Raw genomic sequence first — 15378 nt, 5'->3', positions numbered from 1 at the left:
AGGAAGGCCATTATGTGCATTCCACCCCTCAACCCTCCCCCTCTTCTGGGAACGCCGGGTGGAAAGACTGTCTAATACTGGGAAGAGGACCTAGGGGGACACACCCATCCATCAATTAAGGCCCAATCCCATTTCTACCCCTTACCCTTACCCCTCCCCCTTGTTTTGAAGGGGTAAGAGGAAGGGGTAGAAATGGGATTGGGACTTAATCTTCAAGGCTGGAGGGTCCCAGCTAAACAGCCGGAGAACGCTGTGATGGTTGTAGAGTTGGTGGTGGTCAAAATGTACAGAAACAAGCAAAAACTATCGTACACATTATCACATGGAAATGAATGAAGTCTTAATTAGGATGCGTTTGACATGATATGATCATCCTATTCAAAATCCCACGCTTCCCTTATTATTTTATGCAGTCAGTGCTTCTGTGTTATGATTACTCGTGTTCATACAACAGACCAGATTCGTGACTGACAAGATAATGAAATAATGATTGATGTTCCCTGATCACGCAACGGACCAGCGAAGGAGGAGGAAAGACCTTGAAGAGGATCAGACGGTAGGAAGAATTATTGGCAAAACAATTTTACGTTTCCAAGAAAGGGGAAGCAGCAAAGAGTATCAAAGTTCCTGATGAATAATGCCTAAAGAATGTCCTTAACGGTAAGTGATGTATGGATGAGGTGACGGATGAGTTCCAACATGTACTAACTTTTCTACTATCTCATGAACTCTGGAGACAATAAGTCGGAAAAGTATTTTCAGTTAAGGCGTTTCCCTTCCAAGGAACTCAACGACAACAAAAACACAGTTTTGCTTTGTGTCTAATCTTTCTTTTGTGTGTTTCCACCAGAGGGCAGTAGGCAGTCCCCAGCCCTTGCTCTCTTTAGTCCTCGCTGTCTCTGAGGGGTGTTTATCGGATCACCTGTCCATTGCTAGCCTGAGCTGTTCCGATTCCCCTTTTGGCAACAGTAGAAAAGAAGTAACGAGATCTTCAAGCCGTAAGCCAGGCTCACACACCGTAAAGCAACACTAACTGGTTAGACCAGCGACTCAAACTATCACACCACGCCAGGGCACTGAGGGGAGCCGGCAAATTATTTTTGATCTGTAGTCTGTCTTTTCTTTTTGTAGTTACATTAGAAATATTCCTAATGCACAAGTCTGCTGGTTCACCCACGCAGGCTTTATTCTCACTCCAACAAAACTGTTACATCATTTTTTAACCCTGCATCAATGCATCCTTTCATATTGAGTCATTCCCCTTTTATTTGTTAGTCATTTTAAATTTAAATAAAATAAAATATTAGGATTTATATATTAATATATGTACATGTAGGGGCATGTGAATATGTAAATGTTTATATTTCGTGATACATTTTTTCCGATTTTCATCATTATTTATTCTTCTCTTGATTATCCAATTCAAAAAAGCTCATCGTTACACTGATCTGCAAAACAATTCTTATTCTGAAAACTAATGAACACAATTAAAGAAAACCGGGCCCTGGCCTTCCTCTGGCCCCTGGTCTTCCTCAGAGCCGGGCCCTGGTCTTCCTCAGCTGGTCCTGGAGCTCCAGGTGAGCGATGGAGGACAGGTGGACCTCGTCCGGCCCGTCGGCGATGCGCAGCGTCCTGGCGTACATATACCTGCCGACGTCACACACGTTACACCGTGTACCATCGCTGACTACGGCGAGTTCAGGTCAACACTGCTGTGTTTCTCTTTGGTTAAATGAGACTCAAAAGACTCAGGACTCACTTGTTCAGAGTCCAACTGGACTCTGCATAGCCTCCCCTATTACCATAGCATCGTGTAGCATCTTATCCTAGCTATCTTTGTTGTACACAGGGAATGGGTTAACCTAGCGGTTGTAAGTGCTTGGTACCTGGTTTTACGGACATCCTTAATGTACCGACAGCGATATATTGTTGTGTCTCTTTTTTCTGGCAAATGTACTTGCATGTCGCTTTGGATAAAAGCGTCTGCTAGATGCCCTGAATCTAATTGTAAATGTTAAATAGTTAGTACTGCTCCAGTCACAGGCACCAACAGCCACTCCTTCTCCAAAAACCAGTCTGAAGGGCTGGTGACACCCGACCCGTGGAGGAAGCAGCACTGTTGTGTTAGGGAGCGGCCAGTGTGACGGTCCCCCTGTCAGATATCTCTACCACCCCTGGAGGAGGACTCACATCTGGGCGAGGGGGAAGTCAGAGGAGACCCCCGCGGCCCCGTGCACCTGGATGGCGCAGTCCACCACCTGACACACCATCCGGGCAGCCGCCACCTTGATCAGGGAGATCTGAGGGGGAGAGGGAGACGGGGAGAGAGGGAGACGGGGAGAGAGGGAGAGAGGGAGACGGGGAGAGAGGGAGACGGGGAGAGAGGGAGACGGGGAGAGAGGGAGACGGGGAGAGAGGGAGAGGGAGACGGGGAGAGAGGGAGACGGGGAGAGAGGGAGACGGGGAGAGAGGGAGAGAGGGAGAGAGGGAGACGGGGAGAGAGGGAGACGGGGAGAGAGGGAGACGGGGAGAGAGTGAGAGGGAGACGGGGAGAGAGGGAGCAGATTAGAGAGGGAGACGGGTAGGGGACACAGCTTAACATGGAGATGTGACCGGTAGACGGGTAGCGAACGCTCCGGGGTACGGCGGTTCACTGCTGACCCACGGTGACCCCCCCCCCGGCTGCCCACCTGCTGGCGCGCGGCGCGGTTCCCGACGGTGTCGACGGCGTGGGCGGCGCTCAGCGTCAGCAGACGGCTCTGATCGATCAGCAGACGCATCTCCGCCACCTGGTGGGCCAGCGCCTCCTACAACATCACATCACATCCCCTCCTACAACATCACATCACCACCGCCTCCTACAACATCACATCCCCTCCTATAACATCACATCCCCTCCTACAACATCACATCCCCTCCTATAACATCACATCCCCTCCTATAACATCACATCACCACCGCCTCCTACAGCATCACATCACCACCGCCTCCTACAACATCCCGTCACATAGTGTCGCCGTGGTTACTCACGTGCTGGTAGAGCTTCTTCCCGAAGGCGTGGCGTGCGGCGGCGCGGCGACAGAGCAGCTCCAGGGCGCGCTCGGCCAATCCCACGGCCCGCATGCAGTGATGCAGCCGCCCCGGGCCCAGACGGCCCTGGGCGATCTGGAAGCCCCGCCCCTCCCCTGGAGACACACACACACAGTCATACTGTGGCAACCCGGCTCGGTGAGTGACGCGCCTCTCCCCAATCAGCCAAAGTTTAATCTTGCTTAAGCCAAGTATTATGGTATAGTTACGTAGTATTAGTTACTATTGAAAAGAACAAAAAAGGCCTTTGGGGAATCTCCGGTCCCCCCCCCACGAGGGCCGGTCTGTCCACACGCGAACCACAAGCCCTGATAGGTCCTTGAAGCCGGCTCGTTAAGCCATGCTGCTGCTCAGGTGCTTGGTGACAGCGCCAAACCTGCTCACTGGCGCCCTCTGGGGGAACTGGGCGGTACACCCCGTACACACCACCTCTCCCCTGGGCCTCCAGGGGAGGGGCGCTGTGCCAGAGCCGGGTTGCCACAATACATATACACAGAGACACAGATATAAACACACACACACAGGCACAAAGCAGGCATATACAACACACACACACACACACAAAGCAGACATATACAACACACACATGCACGCACGCACACGCACACGCACACACACACACAGGCACAAAGCAGACATATACAACGCACGCACGCACGCACGCACGCACGCACGCACGCACGCACGCACGCACGCACGCACGCACAGTGAGTGATGCGGGGGGTTACCTAGGATGATGTTGCTCAGAGGGACTCTCACGTTGTCAAACTGTATCTCAAAATGGCCACCATGGATGGCATCTACAGACACACAGACATGACATTGAATGAAGCTCATATACACAGGATCATACCGTTGCCTATGACACATCATACAACTTGTTCCATTGAATGTTGTGGCGCAGGTCTTTGTTGTGAAGGGGCTTTTATTTTGAAAAGGCGCCCACCATCCTGTCCGAACACGGTGAGCGGTCGAACTCGCTTCACCCCCGGGGCGTCCATCGGAACCAGGACCATGCTGTGCTGCTGGTGCCTGGACACACACACACACACACACACACACACACACACACACACACACACACACACACACACACACACACACACACACACACACACACAGACACACACACACACACACAGACACACACACACACACACTTTAAAAAGCTTATATGTGTGGGTGGGTGCAAGGGGTGAGGGGGTGACTGAGTAAAGGGTGAGGGTGTGAGTAGGTGAGGGGTGAGGGGGTGACTGAGCAAAGGGTGAGGGTGTGAGTAGTTGAGGGGGTGACTGAGTGAGTGACTGGGTGAGGTGGTCCTGACCTGTGGTCGGTGGAGCTGTTTCTGCACATCACTATGGCGATGCTACACCTGGGATTACCGGCACCTGGAGACCAGAACACACACATCAACGCCCTAGCAACCACACATCAACGCCCTAGCAACCGCACATCAACGCCCTAGCAACTGCACATCAACGCCCTAGCAACCGCACATCAACGCCCTAGCAACTGCACATCAACACCCTAGCAACCGCACATAGCAACCACACGTCAACACCCTAGCAACCACACATGAACACCCTAGCAAATGCACATCAATACCCTAGCAACCGCACATCAACGCCCTAGCAACCACACATCAACGCCCTAGCAACCACACATCAACACCCTAGCAACCACACATCAACACCCTAGCAAGCAGGTCAGACCTGGACCAGGACAAGTTAGAGTTAGACCTGGACTCAGATCCAGGAGGAGGAGGAGGAGGAGGAGAGAGAAGAGGAGGAGGAGGAGGAGGAGGAGGAGGATGAGACTAGAGGAGGAGGAGGAGGAGGAGGAGGAGGAGGAGGAGGAGGAGGAGGAGGAGGAGGAGGAGACTAGAGGAGGAGGAGGAGGAGGAGGCGGAGAAGGAGGGAGGGGGAGAGGAAGAGAGAGGAGGAGGGGGAGAGAGGAAGTGGGAGAGAGGAGGAGGAGGGGGAGAGAGAAGAGGAGAGGAGGAGGAGGAGGAGGGGGAGAGGAAGAGGATGAGAGAGAATAGGAGAGGAGGAGGAGGAGGAGGAGGAGGGGGAGAGGAAGAGAGAGGAGGAGGAGGAGAGAGAAGAGGAGAGGAGGAGGGGGAGAGGAAGAGGAGGAGGAGGAGGAGGAGGATGAGGACTCACCGCTGCTCCACCACTTGGTGCCGTTCACCAGGTACGTCTCCCCGTCCCGCTGCAGAGAACACTCCATGTTGGTGGCATCGCTGGATGCTACGGCGGGCTCTGGAAGACCAGCACACCGTCAGAGACCAGAGACCAGCACAACGTCACCCCACAGAGACCAGTACAGAGTCAGTCCCCCAGACCAGACCAGTGCCAGACCCACCAAACCAGCACACAGTCAGAGTCAGAGACAGAGACAGAGACAGAGAGACTACCTGTCATACAGTAGATAGATATATACAGAGAGAGAGAGAGAATGGTAGAGAGACTCACTGTCAAACAGTAGAAATATAGAGATATAGAGATACAGAGAGAGAGAGAGAGAGAGAGAGAGAGAGAGAGAGAGAGAGAGAGAGAGAGAGAGAGAGAGAGAGAAGGATAGAGAGACTACCTGTCATGCAGAAGCAGGAGCGTATCTCTCCTCTCAGCAGGGGCTCCAGCCACTTCTTCTTCTGCTCCTCGCTGCCGAACATGTGGAGTACCTCCATGTTTCCTGTGTCTGCAACACACCGTGATGTCACTTCCTGCCAGGTCTTCACTTACCTCACATTACAGGCCACTGAAGCAGCCAATCAGAGACATGCAAGCAGTACAGTAGCATGTGTTACCTATAGAGGACTCTTTATACATGCCATACATGATAAATGGACTGCATTTATAGCACGCTTTTACTAACCAGTGGTCACTCAAAGGGCTTCACAATCCTGCCAAACATTCGGCGGTTCATGCTCACATCACACACCGACGGCGGAGTCAACCATGCAAGGCGACAGCCAGCTCGTCGGGAGAAGTTTGAGCAGGGTGAGGTGCTCAGGGACACCTCGACACTCTAGGAGGATCCGGGGATCGAACTAGCAACCTCCCGGTCACCATGCAGTTTTATACATGCATGTGTTACCTCTAGAGGGAGCCCTCGAATGCAAGTGAGCTGCCGGGGTTTGCGCGAATGCGCAGCGCTTTGGTTCCTTGGCTATGTGCTAGCCTATGGCGGTATTAGCACTAGTTAGTACTGGTTAGTAGTTAGTGGTGGTGTTACCGGGAGCCTGACAGTTGAAGACCTCGGGGGCGTAGAAACAGCGGCCGGTCTGCTCCGCGATGTGGGCGTAGTCCAGCTGGGAGAGACCGCTGACCGCCGGCAGGAAGAGGTTCCATAGTCCCGCCTCCTTCGCCTTAGCCTGGATGGACACACACACACACACACACACACACACACACACACACACACACACACACACACACACGGATGTGATGTAGATCTGAATGTAACGTAAACAGGCCGGGAGGTCATGTGGCCTCAGACGTCTCCCAAGACGAGACCCTCCCCACCTTCAGGTCCTCGATGACCGGAGGGGTCTCCCAGCGCTGAGGGGAACCGGCGCCGTGTCTCTCGTAGTACTCGGCCACTTCCTGTGGGAACAGGAAGCACTGAGCTGAGATGACGTTCGGACGATTCTGTGCGGCCTCGGAGAGCGACTGGTGCTGTCCGAGCGAGCCCCGATGACCTCTGACCCCAGACCGACCTTCTCGGCAGGAAGTACGTGGTCCCTCATGAACTCCTTGACCCGCTGGAGGACTTCCTGTCCCCGCGGGCTCTGCAGGAAGAGACGGCTCTCCGGACCCGGAAGAGACCTGAGGGCGGGAAGTAGTGCCCTCAGGAAACAGGAAACAAATACATAGGACAGGAAGTAGAGCTGTCCGGTTGCCGTGGTACCCTACCCGGTGGCTAGCTGCAGCGCCGCCTTGGCTAGCGGCTCCACCAACCGTCCGAACTCCGCCGCGTTGGGGGCGCTGGCGTTGCCGATCAGGTGGCGCGCGTACACCCCCTGAAAACACAGAAGATGCAGCCTCTGATGGAGGTCCAGCCTCTACTGGAGGTCCAGCCCCTACTGGAGGCACAGCCTCTACTGGAGGTCCAGCCTCTACTGGAGGTCCAGCCTCTACTGGAGGTACAGCCTCTACTGGAGGTACAGCCTCTACTGGAGGTCCAGCAGATAAAGCCTCTGAAGTCTGATTTGTGAGACTGAAAGATCCTAACCTCACGGAGACTGTCCTGACCTCTGACCTTTGACCTTACCTGGGCGATGGCGGCCATCTTGAACATGGACAGCGCCAGGTGGAAGTTGAGCGGCGGCAGGGGGGACTCGAGCCCGCGGCACCGCCGGTACACCGACATGAGCTCCTCCGGGCTGGGGACCCCTGGGGGCCGAGAACACAGTGTGTGTGTGTGTGTGTGTGTGTGTGTGTGTGTGTGTGTGTGTGTGTGTGTGTTCGTGTGTGTGTGTGTGTTTTGTGTGCATGTGTATGTTTGGTCTGTATGTGTGTGTTTGGTCTGTGTGTGTGTGTGTGTGTGTGTGTGTGTGTGTGTGTGTGTGTGTGTGTGTGTGTGTGTGTGTGTGTGTGTGTGTGTGTGTGTGTGTGTGTGTGTGTGTGCGTGCGTGTTACCTGGTACTCCGCTCACGCTTCCCATGGTGCTGAGGAAGCTGAGCTCTTGCGGCCAATAGTGAGGCATCAGGAAGTAGGCGAGGTCAGCCATTGGCTGGCCGGTCGTGGACAGCTCCCAGTCCAACACCGCCAACACCCGCGCCTGGTAACCATAGCAACCCGAGGATAACCAGGACAACCAGTACAGTGGACTGGGAGGGTGAGGGTTCTACTGGGAGGGTGATGGTTCTACTGGGACAGTATACTGGGAGGGCTAGGGTTCTACTGGGAGGGTGATGGTTCTACTGGGAGAGTTCTGCTGGGAGGGATAGGGTTCTACTGGGAGGGTTCTACTGGGAGGGTGATGGTTCTACTAGGAGAGTTCTACTGGGAGGGATAGGGTTCTATTACTGGGACAGTATACTGGGAGGGATCTGGTTCTACTGGTCGTACCTCGGTGGGGTGGAACACCAGGTTGTCGAGGCGATAGTCTCCGTGGACCAGAGTGACCTCGTCCCGGTCGGACGGCAGGTTGAGGCTCAGCCAATGGGAGAGCTCGCTGACGGCCGGGACGTCCTGGTGGGCCGAGGCCTGGTACTGCCGGGTCCAGGTGGACACCTGGACACACACACACATACACACACACACACACACACACACACACACACACACACACACGCACACGCACACGCACACAAACGCACAAAGACTTAGTCTCATCTGATTCTCCCCTCTCCCCCACTCACCCCGACCCTCCCCTCTCCCCCTCCCTCCCTCACCCTCACCCTCCCAAACAATCCCGCCTCCATCCCTCCCCCTCTCAACCTCCCTCCCTCACCCTCACCCCTTCCTCACCATCTAACTCCTCCCTCGACCCCCACCCTCCTCGCCCTCCCTCCCCCCCCCACACCTTCCCCACGACTTTACCCTCCCTCCCTCCCACCCCCTCCCCCCCTCCATCCCTCTCCTCTCCCTCTCCCCCCTCCCTCCCTCACCTGTCTCTGGCAGTAGGCGTGTCCCCGTCCGTAGTCCATCAGGTGGAGGTCGGCGGGGCGGAGGCTGTGGAGGCGGGCCAGGATCTCCACCGCCGCTACGTACAGCGCCGCCCGCTCGGCCGGGCTCACCCCGGGGAGACGCAGGTCCCGGAACACCCGGCCCTGGGGGTCCGCACAACAACGGGGTCATCTGGGTTCAGCCTCGTCTTAACGCGCTAAAGTCAGCTTTACAGCCGGCTGCACCTGACCGAGTAGGTCATCGTTTGGTCTGGTCTGAATTACATTCACATGTTCCATCAGGAAGGACTCGATGATCGTTTGATCTGGTCTGACTTAGATTAACATGTTCCATCAGGTCAAACTCTCTGATCGTTTGGTCAGGTCTGACTTATGTTCCATCAGGTAGAACTCTCTGATTGTTTGATCTGGTCTGTCTGACATTGCAGAACTCCCTGAGCGTTTGGGCAGGTCTGACTTACATTCACATGCTCCATCAGGTAGAACTCTCTGATCGTTTGGTAGGGTCTGACTTACATTCACATGCTCCATCAGGTAGAACTCTCTGATCGTTGGGTCTGGTCTGACTTACATTCACATGCTCCATCAGGTAGAACTCGGTTCCGATGACATCATCGTCGGAGCAGAGCAGCAGGGGGCGAGCGACAGGGAAACCAACAGAGGACAGAGCCTTCTGAACCCGGAACTCCCTGTCCACCTTCACACACACACACACACACACACACACACACACACACACACACACACACACACACACACACACACACAGACACACACACACACACACACACACACAGTATTAGTATTATATATTATATAACAGTATTATAACCAATTAAGTAGCATCAAATTCATCAACACAGGCATTTTGGTTTAAAAGAGCTGGTATAAACTTGATACAATACTAGCTACTTATGATTATAATACATTTTATTTGATTAATTTCAGGATTCATACTACTATGTATTTATTCTTACGCCCTGAACCCCCTGCAGGACAGCTCCAGTACTACAACTATACGACTAGAAGAAACTCGACTATAGTTACTACAGTACTACAGTACGGGACTGCAATGACTACAATTACTACCACCATAAGTCCTCCGAATATAACTTGTGAAAAGTAGGCCGCCCAGACGGTGAAGTTTACTTCTATTCAGTACTAAACCCCAGACCCCCCCCCCCCAGGCCCCCTGAAGCCCACCCTGTGCGCGCCGGGGAGCAGGGACCCCGGGGGTCTCTTCCTGAGGACGAGGCTCTCCGCCGGGGTCCGCACCAGGAAGGTCGGGTTGGACTGGCCGGAGCTGGAACCACAACACGCACATATGAGTGAAAGGTGAACCAGCGAGTCCACCACGCACACGCGCACGCGCGCGCACACACACACACACACACACACACACACACACACACACACACACACACACACACACACACACACACACACACACACACACACACACACAGTCGGTTAAAACAATGTCGGTCTCATATTGTATCACTCGTCGTTGTATGTGAACAGCTGTTCATGTTGATCATACCTGTACTGTCTGACGGTGAGGCGATCGCTCACTTGAACCTTCAACTTTCCGGACAGATATTTCTGCAGCCGAGGAACATTGAATTTGTGTTCCTCCCGCACCGCAGTTAGCTGATCCTCCATGTCTCAGAGAGGTTAATGATCTCTGTGTGGATTGCAACTCCTTCTTTGATAACTCGGTTCTGCACGCACACGCGCACACGCACATACGCACACACACACACACACACACACACACACACACACACACACACACACACACACACACACACACACACACACACACACACGCGCGGTTTACATACGGTTTACACGGTAGTTGGTCTTATATTAGAGTATTCGTTGTATTTTAATGGTTGTTAACAGTTCTCTTTGGAGTTACACTCAATACAAACAGGGGCGATGTCTCTAGGAACCTTTGACTCCCGGTGCTGGGTTCCCACCCGGACCTTGTTGACAAGAACACCGTGCGTCACCCGGGTTTGGTCGACGTGTCTCAGCAGAAGCAGCAGAAGCCGGTCATCATGTCCACCGTGGAGGAGCTGAAGCTGCGGGTCCGGGAGCTGGAGAACGAGTTGATCCGATGTCGGCAGAAGTGTTCTGGAGCCGAGCAACCGGTCAGAGAGAAGATCCACACCATGAGCTCGGAGGTTGTGGACTCGAACCCCTACAGGTACACTCCCGTCTGGTCTCAGATTCCATCCCCTACCATTACACTCCCATCTGGTATCAGACTCAGGTTTTTGGTCCTTCTCTGGAGGTCCTCGTTGGGGTTTGTTTATCTCAGGAGGTAAACCGGGTTGGTTTGTAACTGGAAGGTTGCTAGTTCGATCCCCGGCTCCTTCTAGCTTGGTGTCGAGGTGTCCCTGAGCAAGACGCCTCACCCTAACTGCTCCCGAAGGGCTGACTGTCGCCTTGGATTGTTGACTCCGCAATCTGTGTGTGAATGTGTGTATGAACCAACAGTGTCTGCTAAATGGTCCAAAATGTAGACGTTAAAATGGAGTCAGATGTGACATCCGATGTCAGGCCTGATGTCCACTGTGGATTTTAAACACACTGTCTTTGTTTTCCAGTCGCCTGATGGCTCTGAAGAGGATGGGCATCGTGCAGGACTATGAGGTACCGAAGCCGGCCGTTGTTGTTTTAATTCAACCCTTTATCTCTCCCCCCGCTCAGTTATTCATTCCCCTGACGTCTTCACGTGTTCACAGAAAATCCGGAGCTACACGGTGGCTGTGGTTGGCGTGGGCGGAGTCGGCAGCGTCACGGCGGAGATGCTCACCCGGTGTGGCATCGGTAAGGTAATGACACCCTTAACCTGATCGGTAATGACACCTTTAAACTATGGGCCCTACGCTGCAGCTGCAGTCCTCGGTGTAGTGTTTAGGGTGTAGGGTGCAGTATGTAGGGTGCTGTGTGTAGTGCGTTGGTCTGACGGTCTCTCCTCTTGGCCACAGCTGCTGCTGTTCGACTACGACCGCGTGGAGCTGGCCAACATGAACCGACTGTTCTTCCAGCCGCACCAGGCTGGCATGAGCAAAGTGGAGGCTGCTGAACACACACTCAGGTACTGCATCACTGCTCATGCTACTCATGTGGTCAACACTGTTAAGAGCATGTAATTAAAGTGGTCCTCACAGTTAGGATCATGTTATTGTAGTCATCATCACAGTTAGGATCATGTTATTCATGTGGTCATCACAGTTAGGATCATGTTATTCATGTGGTCATCACAGTTGGGATCATGTTATTCATGTGGTCATCACAGTTAGGATCATGTTATTGATGTCATCATCACTGATAGGATCATGTTATTCATGTGGTCATCACTGTTCATGTTATTCATGTGGTCATCACTGTTCTTGTTGTTATTCATGTGGTCATCACTGCATGTTAATCATGTGGTCATCCCTGTTAGGATCATGTTATTCATGTGGTCATCATCACTGTTCATCATGTTGTTCATGCTGTGATGGACCTGTGTTCATCTAGCTGTTAGATTGTGTTAGAGGCTGTATCCTTGAGCCTTTAGAGGCTGTATCCTAGAGGGTTTAGAAGCTGTATCCTTGCGCTGCGGTACAAAGTACTGAGTCTCGTTCTGAGGTTCCCTCTCCTCTCTCACAGGAACATCAACCCAGACGTAACCTTCGAGACCCACGACTACAACATCACCACCCTGGACAACTTCAACCACTTCATGGAGCGAATCAGGTACAGCCACGCCCCCAGACGCACCTCGGTCCGCCCCCCAAGGGGCAGAGTGCGTGTGTGTGTGTTGGAGGGTTGTTGAAAGGTGAGGGAGGGGTGAGAGGGTGAAGGGTGAATAACGTGTGTGTGTGTGTGTGTGTGTGTGTGTGTGTGTGTGTGTGTGTGTGTGTGTGTGTGTGTGTGTGTGTGTGTGTGTGTGTGTGTGTGTGTGTGTGTGTGTGTGTGTGTGTGTGTGTGTTTCAGTCATGGGGGGCTGGAGGAGGGGTCCCCCGTTGACCTGATTCTGAGCTGCGTGGACAACTTTGAGGCCCGGATAGCCATCAACACGGTCAGTCAATCAATACCTCATGGATCAATACATCATTGAACAATACCTCATAGATAGATACCTCAATGATCAATAGCTCAAAGATCAATAATAATAAATAATAATAATTATAAATTACATTTATATAGCGCTTAATATGGTACTCTAAGACGCTTTACATATTGCCCTATCTAAACTATGTAACAGACATATATTAAGACAGACTAGGATTAAAAGAGAAACAGAGGTTAAACGTGAAGAATAAGGTGGGAGTTAGGAAGTAGCTCATCAATACATCATAGAGCAATACCTCATAGTTGTATACATCATAGATCAATACCTAATAAATCAATAGCTCATCAATACCTCATAGATGTATACATGATAGATCAATACTTCATAGATCAATAGCTCATCAATACATGATAGATCAATAGCTCATATATTGATCCGTCATCGATAGTTGTATGGATGTTGTATGCATCCATGTTATCCGTGTTGTTGTATGTCTGAAAGGGCGTGTTGTTGTGTGTCTGTGACAGGCGTGTTGTTGTGTGTCTGACAGGCGTGTTGTTGTGTGTCTGTGACAGGCGTGTTGTTGTGTGTCTGACAGGCGTGTTGTTGTGTGTCTGACAGGTGTGTTGTTGTGTGTCTGACAGGCGTGTTGTGTGTGTCTGACAGGCGTGTTGTTGTGTGTCTGACAGGCGTGTTGTGTGTGTCTGACAGGCGTGTTGTGTGCGTCTGACAGGCGTGTTGTGTGCGTCTGACAGGCGTGTTGTTGTGTGTCTGACAGGCGTGTTGTTGTGTGTCTGACAGGCGTGTTGTCGTGTGTCTGTGACAGGCGTGTTGTTGTGTGTCTGACAGGCGTGTTGTTGTGTGTCTGACAGGCGTGTTGTCGTGTGTCTGTGACAGGCGTGTTGTTGTGTCTGTGACAGGCGTGTTGTCGTGTGTCTGTGACAGGCGTGTTGTTGTGTGTCTGACAGGCGTGTTGTTGTGTCTGTGACAGGCGTGTTGTTGTGTCTGTGACAGGCGTGTTGTTGTGTGTCTGTGACAGGCGTGTTGTCGTGTGTCTGTGACAGGCGTGTTGTTGTGTCTGTGACAGGCGTGTTGTCGTGTGTCTGTGACAGGCGTGTTGTTGTGTGTCTGACAGGCGTGTTGTTGTGTCTGTGACAGGCGTGTTGTTGTGTCTGACAGGCGTGTTGTCGTGTGTCTGTGACAGGCGTGTTGTTGTGTCTGTGACAGGCGTGTTGTTGTGTGTCTGACAGGCGTGTTGTTGTGTGTCTGACAGGCGTGTTGTTGTGTGTCTGTGACAGGCCTGTTTTTGTGCGTCTGACAGGCGTGTTGTTGTGTGTCTGACAGGCGTGTTGTTGTGTGTCTGACAGGCGTGTTGTGTGTCTGACAGGCGTGTTGTGTGTGTCTGACAGGCGTGTTGTTGTGCGTCTGACAGGCGTGTTGTTGTGTGTCTGACAGGCGTGTTGTTGTGTGTCTGACAGGCGTGTTGTTGTGTGTCTGACAGGCGTGTTGTTGTGTGTCTGACAGGCGTGTTGTGTGTGTCTGACAGGCGTGTTGTTGTGTGTCTGTGACAGGCGTGTTGTTGTGTGTCTGACAGGCGTGTTGTTGTGTGTCTGACAGGCGTGTTGTTGTGTGTCTGACAGGCGTGTTGTTGTGTGTCTGACAGGCGTGTTGTGTGTCTGTGACAGGCGTGTTGTTGTGTGTCTGTGACAGGCGTGTTGTTGTGTGTCTGACAGGCGTGTTGTTGTGTGTCTGACAGGCGTGTTGTTGTGTGTCTGACAGGCGTGTTGTGTGCGTCTGACAGGCGTGTTGTGTGCGTCTGACAGGCGTGTTGTGTGCGTCTGACAGGCGTGTTGTGTGCGTCTGACAGGCGTGTTGTGTGCGTCTGACAGGCCTGTTGTTGTGTGTCTGACAGGCCTGTTGTTGTGTGTCTGACAGGCGTGTTGTTGTGTGTCTGACAGGCGTGTTGTGTGTGTCTGACAGGCGTGTTGTTGTGCGTCTGACAGGCGTGTTGTGTGTGTCTGACAGGCGTGTAACGAGCTGGGCCAGGTGTGGATGGAATCGGGCGTCAGTGAGAACGCCGTGTCGGGACACATCCAGCTCATCATCCCCGGGGAGACCGCCTGCTTCTCCGTACGCACACACACACACACACATACACACAGACACACAGACTAACACACAGACGCATACCATGCTAGCACGCACACACCACGAATGCACACACACATATACACAGTTGAACTCACACACACACGCACACAGACACACACACACACGCACGTGTACACAAATAAACACCCACACACACATACATAAACACATACACACACACATTCACAAACACACACACACACATATATACACACATAGACACAGACACAGATACGCACGCACAAATCGACACAGACACAGATACGAAAACATACACACAGACGCAAACAGACACTCCACACACTTACAGACACACACAGAGACTTACAAGCACACGAACGCACACACACTCACACAAACATAGACACACATTTACACAAACATAGACACACACACACTCACACAAACATAGACACGCACACTCACACAA

At 52.5% G+C, this 15378-nt stretch overlaps 2 protein-coding genes across 4 annotated transcripts in view; one reads left to right on the top strand and one right to left on the bottom strand.

The window, feature by feature from the left end:
• Positions 1 to 1262: 1262 nt before the first annotated feature.
• Positions 1263 to 10577, bottom strand: acad11 (acyl-CoA dehydrogenase family, member 11). Of its 2 annotated transcripts, XM_030348332.1 has the most exons (20): positions 10266 to 10577; positions 9929 to 10028; positions 9297 to 9422; positions 8708 to 8869; positions 8166 to 8330; positions 7734 to 7875; positions 7366 to 7487; positions 7008 to 7114; positions 6812 to 6920; positions 6618 to 6698; positions 6328 to 6466; positions 5683 to 5790; positions 5253 to 5351; positions 4415 to 4478; positions 4037 to 4122; positions 3819 to 3890; positions 3031 to 3185; positions 2691 to 2807; positions 2191 to 2300; positions 1263 to 1647 (listed from the first exon to the last, which is right to left on the bottom strand). In XM_030348332.1, the coding sequence occupies exons 1-20, from the start codon at positions 10385 to 10387 to the stop codon at positions 1533 to 1535; spliced, it is 2301 nt and encodes a 766-aa protein (XP_030204192.1). In that variant the 5' UTR covers positions 10388 to 10577; the 3' UTR covers positions 1263 to 1532. The 2 variants fall into 2 exon arrangements, with proteins under 2 accessions (XP_030204192.1, XP_030204193.1); XM_030348333.1 differs by lacking the exons at positions 9297 to 9422; positions 9929 to 10028; positions 10266 to 10577 and adding an exon at positions 9187 to 9213.
• Positions 10042 to 15378, top strand: part of uba5 (ubiquitin-like modifier activating enzyme 5) — an 8305-nt gene continuing 2968 nt past the window's right edge. Inside the window, exons 1-8 of one of the 2 annotated variants that reach the window (XM_030348334.1) lie at positions 10042 to 10060; positions 10677 to 10937; positions 11341 to 11386; positions 11479 to 11568; positions 11725 to 11834; positions 12392 to 12478; positions 12719 to 12803; positions 14823 to 14927. In XM_030348334.1, the coding sequence (XP_030204194.1) occupies positions 10789 to 10937; positions 11341 to 11386; positions 11479 to 11568; positions 11725 to 11834; positions 12392 to 12478; positions 12719 to 12803; positions 14823 to 14927 (672 nt within the window). In that variant the 5' untranslated portion in view covers positions 10042 to 10060; positions 10677 to 10788. Of the gene's footprint in view, positions 10061 to 10657; positions 10938 to 11340; positions 11387 to 11478; positions 11569 to 11724; positions 11835 to 12391; positions 12479 to 12718; positions 12804 to 14822; positions 14928 to 15378 lie in introns of those variants that run through there. The other variant, XM_030348335.1, reaches the window with a different exon arrangement.

Source organism: Gadus morhua, chromosome 23, assembly GCF_902167405.1.
Source record: "Gadus morhua chromosome 23, gadMor3.0, whole genome shotgun sequence".
Lineage (NCBI taxonomy): Eukaryota > Metazoa > Chordata > Actinopteri > Gadiformes > Gadidae > Gadus > Gadus morhua.
The sequence above is the reverse complement of the archived record's forward strand: the minus strand, read 5'-3'. Positions and strand labels throughout refer to the sequence as shown.

Bases quoted from the DNA above. Each gene is read 5' to 3' on its own strand.
- acad11 (XM_030348332.1), bottom strand. From the start codon at position 10,387: ATGGAGGATCAGCTAACTGCGGTGCGGGAGGAACACAAATTCAATGTT. The intron at 7,876-8,165 runs GTACGACCAGTA...TATGGTTACCAG, and splicing joins TGGTGTTCCACCCCACCGAG to GCGCGGGTGTTGGCGGTGTT. The intron at 7,488-7,733 runs GTAACACGCACG...CTCGGCCCCCAG, and splicing joins AAGCGTGAGCGGAGTACCAG to GGGTCCCCAGCCCGGAGGAG.